Here is a 10,652-nt window from a genome sequence, read left to right on the forward strand (position 1 = left end):
TTCCCACTAGCCCTTAAGCTGTTTAAGGACTGGGACCATCTCTCAAGTCATGTTGGTGTTCCTAGCATCTAGCACAGTGCCTGGCACATAGTAGGCACTTACTCAGTATTGATTAATTGAAATTATTTAAAAAATCCACTTTCACTGATAGGTGATATCCATAATTCACAAAATATTGAAAGCCCTTTTTCCTGACCACCATTGCCTTAATTATACATTTTGATGGCAGAGACAAACGAAATTCTGATGAAGAGGAATAAGACGTCTGGAGGTGACACATTTCATTTTTCCATTAAGATTTTGACCTATTTATTGTAGGAGGGCATGTTATCTTGGGGCGGGGGGGGGCGGCAGATCTTTGAACTCTACCGTCCTAATATGCAGGGCTGACATGTAGCCCCACAGATATATGTTCTGCGTTATATATACATCTGTATGGTACATAGTTTACCAGATCCGACCTACAAGTAGGATTGCCAGCGATATGACTTTGCTATCTATCTTTCAACTGGTCAATGCTTTTGGATCCATTATATGACAATGCAGAATGGAGTCTCTTTGAAAGGGAACCGACATGGAAAAGCTAGCTAAACACGTGACCTAGTGGAGTTCTCAACTTCCCTAGGCTGTGTGACCTCTTGTGGGTCTGGGGCGGGGAGGGGGCCTGCAGGGGCCCCTGGTACCAGCTGAGGCCCTTGCGAGGCCAGCTGCCCCCAGGAGGTAGGCTGGCCCCCCTCCCCCCCCTCGGCCCCAGCCGCACAGATCGCCGCTGCTGGACAGCTCAGCCGGGGTCACGTGCCGCGGCCACGCCACCGCCCGCGGACCCAGGCCCGCCCAGCCGCAGGGCAGAGGCCCGGCGGATCACGCGCGCTGCGGCGGGCCCGGGCTGGGTCCAGCCAATGGGCTGACGGCGCCCGCATGACCCGCGCGGGAGGGAGGGCGTGGGGAGCGGGCCGGGCGCGCACGCCGCCGGGCAGGATCGCCGCCTCCGCTGCCGCCGGGACGGGAAGTGAGCCTCCGGACCCGCAGTGCGAGCGCGCGGGGGAGAGGGTCCCGCAGCCGCCCGCACCTGGGGCGAAGCATGGCGGCCGCCAAGGTAAGCGTCGGCCCGGCGCCCCGAGGGGCGCGCTGGCCGCATCCGGCCCGGAGGCGCGAGGGGCTCGGGCGTTCACGTGCCGGGTTGGTGCAACCGGGAAAGCAAATAGTATAGAAAAAGGCGTGGGGCAGCTGTTCCACCTTGCAGCCGCGGGAGCAGGGAGGTGATCGCACCCTCGGGCAGGGCGGGCAGCCCGTGCGGGGACCGCGGGGACCGCGGCCCGACCTTGCCGCAGAAACTTTGCAGGCTGCACCCTCCCACTTGGCCCGGGAGGGGAGTCGGTGCCTGACCGGCGCCAGGCGGGCTGAGTCAAGGCCGGCGAGGAGAAGCCGGTGCGCCTGGGGCGGGGGAGGGACTGGGGTCAGCAGGTCCCCCGGGCCACCCCGGCGTGATCCTGCTCCTGACCCCGGTTGGAGTTGACCCGGGCTGCTGCTTCCAGGGGGCGCAGCCCGGGCTGAAGCCTGATCCTCTTAGGTTTCAAAGGCTCCGCCCTCCCGGGTGAGGAAGTCACCTTGACTTCCGTTTTGGAGATGGCTTGGGAGAGTTGGCCTTGCGTGAGTCTGCGGACAAACTTCAGAGGACCCCCCCGCAACCCCCACTCCTCAACCCCCCACCTTTGTCATCCTTCTCCCCGCTCTCCCCATCTGACAACACTTACATACCGGCCTCTGAGCGTTTGAGAGGCTTCTTTTTAGAAATGACAAAACAGATTGTCCTGGGAGCCTGTAACTCCTGTGAAGTTCTACTTAAAAGGAATTCTGCGTAATGTGAATCATTCACTAACCCAGAGGAAAGGCAACTCCGACAGCTTGACCTTTCCTCTTTCACCATTTCTCGAAACCTGGACACCATTTCAGTCTCTTTGGACTCCATTTCAACTTTTCTGGCAGAATACCATATTTAGGCCCAATCACTTGAATCATTGGAATTTATTGCTTTTAATTTTGAGTTCACGAAGGCAGCCCTTTAATCAAGCCTATACAACTTCTTAGCTCATTTTAAGTGCAGTGAACTTAAATATACCCAACATTTCAAACATTTGTCCTTAATCAAAACTCTGTGATAACCCTCAGGAGGAAAACATGGCCAACACATCATATTCCTGTTTATTCAAGCAAACTAATCACATTTGCAATGGAAATTGTAAGCAGACAAATATATTTAAATGCTGTTCTATGACTTAAGTTTCTCCAGGCTCCCCAAATCTGCAGGCTTCTTCATGTTCTTAAACTATGTGGCCTAAGTGGCCTTTCTCTTTTCTGTAATTACTCTTTGAGTTCCGTCCTCAGGAGTGTGCTCCGGGTGTGTGGGAGTGGATTATGTGTGAACACACAGGTATATGTAATTGTTTTAGGAAGATTCTATGAAGATTACAGGGAGTCACTGTAGAAGCTACAGTAACCCTTTCAAACCCTTGACCTTTTCTTTGTAGTACATTTGCATGCAATCAGAGGCTTGGTGTGAATTAGTTCCCTACAGGTGATTTCTTCCAAGTGGGTGTAGACACCCAGTAAAGGACTTTACTGTCATTTTTTATAGCTGCACATGAACTAAATAAGCTTACTTAATTTCATGTAAAATAAGTGAGCAACCTAAACTGAGAAATCTGCATATAATTGGGGTATAAGACTGGTTAACTATGAAGTAAAATAAGTTAGTATGAAGTAAAATAAGTGACATGGAAGCCGGTTTAACTTTTTGGTTGTATTTTTATTAAGCCGTCACATCATATCACTAAGTGCATTTGAATTTTAGACAAGTAGTGAGAGTCAGGGCAGAGGACACATTTCATTTTTACTCTTTGGAAACTTGTGTTTTTGTTTATTCATTTAAACTTACCTCTTTTCAGGATGTTTGATGGCTCACGTGACATAGACATATATTTGCAATCGAACAGGACATCAAAATCAAGTCAGAGTAGAAAGTACAGATGTACTTGTTAGAGGTGACTGAATTTTCTAGCAGCCAAAGCAAAGAGGAAACAATTAGTGAGGTTAGAAACTTACCAGAGAGGTTTCCTTGTACTGTTATCTGAGGGCAGCCTCCCCCAATGTCCTTTTACATGCTGTGAGCAAACTGTATTACAGACTACCTTGTGACCGCACATATATGTCTGTGGATTCCATAAGGCCGTTTCTTATCATGTCCGTCATTGTAGCTCAAGGGCAGTACAGTACATCTACTCTTAAAAGGCCCCCAAGTGAGCTGTTCTGGGCTACTTTCGTCCAACAGTGCCCCTCAGTTAGTTGCCTTTGGTCTCTATGTTTGTGGGATGGTTCTGTCTGCTGCTAGTCAGTGCTGGGCAGCATGAGGTACTGGTCATGCTCTCTGCTTTTTTCTGGAGTGCAGATATTATTCCATGTTGAACACAGAGCCAGAGGCTTAACCATCTCATCAGGAGTAGGACTGACATCCTGTTAAAACTTAGGCGCCTGAGTAGGAGAGAAGCCTCACCTCAATGGAGCATCTAAGAAATTGGGCCAAGATTCTTGAACTCAACAATTGGAGGTGCGCTCAGTGTGGTGAATTGTTTGACTGTTTAAGCAGATTTGTTGGTTTCTCGATGAACTTAGCCACAGCCAGCTGTTTCTTGATCGCTTTTCCACTTATTAGTTTCCTTGGTCTTTTATTTATTCAAATGTAACTACTTATTCATATCCCTCTTCTTATTAAATAGGTAGGCTGAGAACCTAGCCTTTGCTCTGCTTTTTGTTTTGGTTTCTGCATGAAGAGTAATACTTAATGATGCCAGAGGTATTTGGTTTTTTTTCATGAAGTAACATCGATCTAAAACTCTTGGTGTTTTGAGATGAATTAAAAAAGCTTCCATTCCCTCCTGCTTACTTTTGTAGGAAGGAATGGATAGGGAAAGAGGCAAGACCCACTGCAGTGACAGGAAACAGCAAATGAAAGGCAGAGAGGTGAGAGCACATACTACATTTAGGGGACAGCGGGTAATAAAACAAAGAGCAGCTAACACTTACTGAGTGCTTATGAGATAGGAGAATCCGCTCTAAATGCTTTTCGTTATTAACTCAGTACCTCTAATGGTCCTGGGAGTTATATGCTATCATCAATGGTTTACAGATGAAGACTGAGACAACAGAAGGTGATGTAAGTGGCCTAAGATCTGATAATTAGGACGTGAAGGAGCTGGGGCTCAAATCCAGCCAGCCTGGCTCCAGAGTCTGTACTCTTACCCTGTCCACCACATTGTCTGCCTTGTAGGTTAGCACGGTGCAGGGTAGAGTATATGGGAGGGAAATCAGGGGCCTCAGGATAAACCAGACGTTTATTTAAGAACCACTTACATAGTGCCTACTGTGTGCCAGGCACTTTCCCAAGTGCTTTATAAATAATCTCTCCGCTAATTTGCATAATACCAAGAAGTAGGTGCCCTCTATTTTTGTCCTCATTTTAAACTGAGGTCCAGAGAGATCAGGTAATTTCCTCACAAGGTTGTACAGCGAGTAAGTGATACAGCCTGAACTTGAACCCTTCCAGTCTGTGTTCAGAGTCCTCCCCAGCCAGGCCTTCAAAAGAGTTCCGTTTGCAAAGGTGCAGGTGAGGGTTCACACGCCATCAGTTATGGGCATGCGTATTTCCTGATCATCCCAGCTCAGTGCTTTGTATCTGTAGAACGCTCTGGCACTTGGTATATGCTCCACTGCGTTGTTTGTTGAATGGCTTTTGAAGTAGATGGTACAGGCCACGGATTGTCATATAACTTTTTAAAATGGCTTTATTGAAATATACTTCATATACCATACAGTTCAATCATTGAAAGTATACAATTTAATGGTTTTTCGTATCTTCACAGAGTTGTGCAACTATCATCACTGTCATACACCTTTGTAAAAATTTTAACCGAAATGTTCACTACTTAGGACTCGGGCTATACACTTACCCTCCATGTTGTTCATGTTTCTCATCTATAATAATACCCTCTTCAGAGGTTTGCATTTCAGGATAAAATGTGATTGAGTTTATTAAGGAGATTCTTCAGATCGTAGGTTTCCTCTCCCTTATGGTAAAAACTGCCAGGCATTGGGTAGTGTCATCATAGAGCAGACCAGTTTTTGTGCTAGGCAGGCAGGCAGGAATTCTTGAGTTGGTTTTATGCTACCCAGATGATGGTACGTTTCTGTGGTCTCGCTGATGTTTAGATTTAGGGTTTCTTAAATTGATGGAAGTGGATAGGCTTTGAGGTTTATATCACACAATGATCCTCACTTCTCCCTCCTCAGGTCTGTTCATTTCGATCAGGTGAAGAAACGGAGTCCCAGAAAAAACTTGTAATTGGTCCGCGTTCCCTTGAAATCCCTTTGCTTTTTGCACTGTTGTAGGCCCGGGGTTGTCAGCACATTGTGATATAAAAATGCTGTCACCTGGGTCTTACCCACAGGTTCTAATTTAATTGGTTTTCAGTGTGGCCTGAGCCTTAAGGCTTTTAAAAGCTCCCCAGGTGAATCAAATGTTCTTCTAAGGCCACTGCTCTAGATGTTGTCCAGCTGTTTGCCTCCGTTGATCCTCTGATGGCTCCTTCTTGGGATAAGGGAGGAATGCGGTGAGATAAATGAAAATCCCTGGTATGTCAATTCGAAGGAAGGGTGTGTAGGAGTCCCTACAAGTTCTCTTCTTTCTTGACAATTTCTTTTCAGTCGTTCGGTCCCATATAACCTTGGTGCTTAGGCATCAAGTTTATACAGTTTTGCAATTATCCTAGAATATGGGTTTTATCACCAGATTGATTAAAAGCTCCTGTTTTTCTCCTGTGAAGCCTTCAGTGGCTTTCTAGATTGGAGTAGGTGTTTGAGGAGGGGAACCTGGCAAAGAATAACTGGTTTTGAAGCCTTTCCCCTGACAACCTTAGTTTGGTGTGTTTCCCAGTTAGGTCATGTGACTTTACAAGCGTTGTAAATAGAGAACTGGGGGAGTGGGAAGCGGTGAAAGTCAATGTGTAGCATAAGAAAATCAGGGAGCAGGTCTTTTTGGATAGAATCATCTTTTATGAGATTGCCAGGGGAGCTCTGACTTCTGCTTTTTTTGACCTTTTGTCCTATGACCGGCTTTTGTTTCTGCTGAGCTCTTAAATGGAATCATTCCTTCCTGTGTTCTCCACTATCTGTGAGGATTAGGCCTGCTGAGCATGGTCCCTTTGCTACCCTACTGCTTCATAAGCACCTGTCCTTCCCGCCATGTTTCCTTGGTTGCCTGTAGTGGGGTCTTGGAACAGAGGAATGCTTGCATCTGCAGATACGTGTTGGTTCTGCTTGGGAGTAAGGAGGATGTGCCTTGTCACAGTAGCATAATTCCCTCAGCAAAATACTTAACAGCACTTGCGCAAACCTTTTTTTGTGACCATTTTAGCCAGACCTTCTTTATGGGTCAAACCGACCCAGTTCATGGTGGCTTTGGTCTGTTAGCTCAGAATTATTCCCAGTGGCTGATTTGTAGAGTGGTGGTCTGGTTTGTTGATTGGAAACGTTTAAGGGAGAGTGTACTCCTACTCACCATTTCCTTTGGAAATTTGCTGTGCTGTTGCATGAGTGAAAATAGGTCTGGATGGTTCCTTTTGACTTTAGGGGCTGACAACATAGCAAAGTAGGCAGTGTTGAAATTCTTAGCAATTCAACCTAAATAAACCACTCTATTTAATGACTGTTATTAGGCTGGTAGCTTTGTCTTGATTTCCACATGTAGTCAGTTTCCACATGTTATCTATGAAAACTGTTGATATGAGTCAGATATTTCAAGATACACTTACTGTTTTATGGTAAAATATCTTTTGCTTCAGACTTGTGCAGTACAATTTGTAGGACAATTGTAAGTCTAGAAAATGTAAGTAAGTGTAGGGGAGGAAAAAGTTTTCCTCGACTCTCCTAGGGTCATTCACTGGGTCTGAAAATGAAACAAAGACAAATTAACAGGAGAAATAGCATACGAATTTTACTGAACTTTTGCACATACCTGGGAGCCTTCACAAGGGAATGAAGACCATGAAGAATGGGGGCTTTTATTCCTTTCATACAAAGACTCAGTAAATTTGTGAAGAATTGATAAGACAAAGTTAGGTTAGGGTTAGCAAGTGGTGAAGAAGTAACTGGGAAGATTAGGGTTAGCTTAACAAGGTTGGTTTGTAAATATTTCTTAGCCCCCAATTCCCCATCTCTGATGATAAGAATGTCTTCCCTCCACCTCATACAGGGAGGGGCCCTTTCACGTGGGAGTTTTATGACTGGTTTCAGGGAAGGAGGGTGTGTTGGTGGTGGGGGAGGTCATAGTGACCTTTCTGCTTCTGTTGCTTCCTCACACTCTTTCAGCATAAGATACTCAATATGCCAAGGTGCTGTATTTTGAGGTAATGTGTCCTGAACCCCAGTTCAGGCCACAGTTGTAGGCTGAGCTGCAGAGGACCCCCCTACTGCTCAGTCAGCACAGAACTGCTTATGTGGGAAGAGGCTTTGAGAACTTTTTATTATTTGTTTTAATCCATAGCTCTAGTTTAGTGAAAGAGCCCTGGACTAGAGGGCATCAATCAGAACCTGGGTTGTAGGCCCTGCTGCCTTTACCGATGGTGAGAACGGGGACAGGTCTAACTTTTCTGGGTGCTTAGTATCACCATATGGAAACCAGTGACCATCTCTGGCATCTGTGATGAGCAGATGAAATAGAACACGTGAATTAGGAAGTGCTGTACGAATGTCAAGAGATATCTGTTGGAGACTATGGGACATTTCTCCCTAACTGAAAACTAGGGGACGTAGCTATTCTTTGGCCTCCCTGAACAAAATATGGTGTGCTTTTCTTAAGCTTCTGGTCCATTCAATACTGTAATGGTTGGCCCGTGTGGCTACTTCAATAACCAGATTCACCAAGTGGTCATTTTGGAGCCTTGCTCCTGGAAGCTTTTGGTCCCAGGACCAGCAGCACTGGATGTACTTGGGAGTTGGGTAGAATCGTAGCATCTTTTGACTCACTCCAGGCCAAGGAGTTTGCATTTTGTAAACGAGATCCCCAGGGGATTGTACGCACATTCAAGTTTGAAGACTCTTGATCTGGAACTCGGGCTACTGTGTCATTAAATGTAGCTGCCTTTCTAAACTAAGGGTGTAGTACTTTTTGAATGGATTGTCAGTCAGTCCAACTTTTTGCACAATTAAATACACAGTGACAAAGTTCAGTATACATTTTTGGATTCTTCAGGCTTATTTTGATTCCACATTGAGGCCAGAGTATTATTTTGGAAAACATTTCTGAATTATTATTTAATAATGTGTGATTGTTATACAGGGGGCCATACTTTTCTCCATTAATTTACTGCCTGCTCATACTCAAAGTTCCTGAAATTGAACTTTTATGCCTGTTCTCTTTTTCGATGTTCTCTCCGAAAGGTCAGCAGTGACCCCAGTTGTAAACCTGTTGGCCTGTCCTTATTTCTGGCCTCATGGGACCCTGTATCACACCCCTCCTTTCCTGATGTCCCCTCTCATGGTGGGCCTCTGAACTCTCATATTATGCCTTTATTCTCCTTTGCAGTCTTCTTTTGGTCCTGGTCCCCCTGAAATGTCGGCGTTCCCCCAGGCTCTGCCCAAGACCCTCTCCTTTTTGAAGGGTGATGGTTCCATGGTAACTCCTCAAGCACTAGCCTTCCATTTTCAGCCGTTTGTTGGAAATCTTACCTTGTCTGTCTCAAAGATATTTCAAACTTTGCTTAACCTAGAATTGAATTCATCTTCTGAGTCGTTCCTCACTTTCCGCCTACAACTTAATTTTCCTAGGGTACCCGTTGTGGGCAGCCCGGAGAGACACCATTGGCAGGAATTTGGATGTGGGCAGAGACTACAGGGGTTAAAATAGCCAGATAATGTGAAGACCCAAGCTTCATTATTTAATCTTGATAATAATCACCTACAAGGTAGCAGGGGAAGGCATAACCTTTTTTGACAGAGAAACTTAAGGCTCAGAAAGGCTATGCAAATAGCAATAAAAAACAGCTTACATTTATATAGTGCTTATAAAAGCCAGGCACTGTTCTAGGCACTCTGTATATGAAGTAATTTAATCTTCACAACAATCCTATGACATATAAGTGCTATTTCTGTCTCCATTATTACAGATGGGGAAACTCATATATACACAGTGGTTAAGTCTCTTGAGGCACAGAAAGATTACATCACTTGTCCAAGGTCACACAGTTTATAAGTGGCAGAGTTATGATTTGAACAGAGAATCCATGCACATAACCACTGTACTGCACCGCCCTCTTTAATTTACCTTGCTACACAGTGTGGCTTCATGTTGCCTACAGACTGGAATTTCATCTCTTTAGCCCACTAATGCCTGTTTGGCCTTGGCCGCTGCTGAGCACTCACTCTCTTCTTGTGCTTCACAGCAGTTAGTGAATGGGACCTATCCAAGCCCTGTTAAAATTCCTTGCCATAAAGCCATGGCAACAGTGTAGCAGGAAAAAAGGGGAACCTGTTTGTTTGTTTAACTTAGAGCTGTCAGAGAGAGGAATGTTTCTTGTCATTTCTCTAAACTGGTGGGCAGATTTTGTTTATTTAGTTCTTCCCCTCAATTTTAAGAAAAGGGGTCTTAGTTTTATTTCCCCATTCCCTGAAGCACCTTTAAGGATGCTAAAACCCATATCCTAAGTTTATAGTTTTTACAGTTGGTTTGTTTTAATCAAGATTCAGACACAGTCCACACGTGGCATTTGGTTGATATGTCTTCTAAATCTAACTGGGCCATTTAGGTGGCTTGAAAAGAAAGGCGGCTGAGCTATCAGGTCTCTTATCTGACTCTGCCAGGCCCACTGGCAGGGACGTTCATTCCTTGTGAGTATTTGCACACGTATTTTGTTGCAGGATGAAGTTGGCTCTGTATTTGAGGACGCCGCTTTCTCTCATTGCCTTTCATCTCAGTTCCAGAAGCAAAAGCTCAGCTTTGGTTCTCTTTCTATGGTGCTTCATGGAAATTTCTGTTAGTCCATTTCTGGTGTCCACCAGCAGTTTGAGAAGAGCCTGGTCCTGACCTTTGCCCAATTTTCTACTGGGTTATTTGCCTTTTCACATTGATTTGTTCTTTAAAGAGCCCTTTAAAATTAAGAACCTTGGCCTTGTGTCCTGTTACACATGATTTTGTTGCAGTTGTTTGATGTTTAACTGGTTCATATTCAGTTTTGATTAAAAAAAATGTTATATTTATTAATCTTTTCCTTTACAGTTTCTGGGTTGTATGGATTCTGGGTTCTCTGTCATGTTTAAACATGGCTTCCTCCTCACTTATTATTATATAGGATATCACTCGTGTTTTCCTAGTACTTTTTTTTTTCATTTTTTTTAGCTGAGCCATCAGGCAGCTCAGCTTGGGCCGGGACTTGAACCACTGTTGCTCAGAGCTTGCACTCTTGAGCGAGCTCTTAACCAACTGAGCCACTCGGCCGGCCCTCTAGCACTCTATAAGCCAGTCAGTGTCTGTCTGTCTGTCTGTCTGTCTGTCTGTCTGTCTGTCTCTCTCTCTCTCTCTCTCTCTCTCTCTCTCTCTCTCCCTC

The 10,652-nt window shown here is 45.2% G+C and overlaps 1 protein-coding gene across 1 annotated transcript in view; it reads left to right on the forward strand.

Moving 5' to 3' along the window:
• Positions 1–922: 922 nt before the first annotated feature.
• SLC25A13 (solute carrier family 25 member 13) overlaps positions 923–10,652 on the forward strand; it is a 177,478-nt gene continuing 167,748 nt past the window's right edge. The window contains exon 1 of the mRNA XM_019662069.1: positions 923–1,096. Coding sequence (XP_019517614.1) covers positions 1,082–1,096 — 15 coding nt within the window. The 5' untranslated portion in view covers positions 923–1,081. The remainder of the gene's footprint in view (positions 1,097–10,652) is intronic.

The sequence above is a fragment of the Hipposideros armiger genome, unplaced genomic scaffold, assembly GCF_001890085.2.
Source record: "Hipposideros armiger isolate ML-2016 unplaced genomic scaffold, ASM189008v1 scaffold_365, whole genome shotgun sequence".
NCBI classification, from domain to species: domain Eukaryota; kingdom Metazoa; phylum Chordata; class Mammalia; order Chiroptera; family Hipposideridae; genus Hipposideros; species Hipposideros armiger.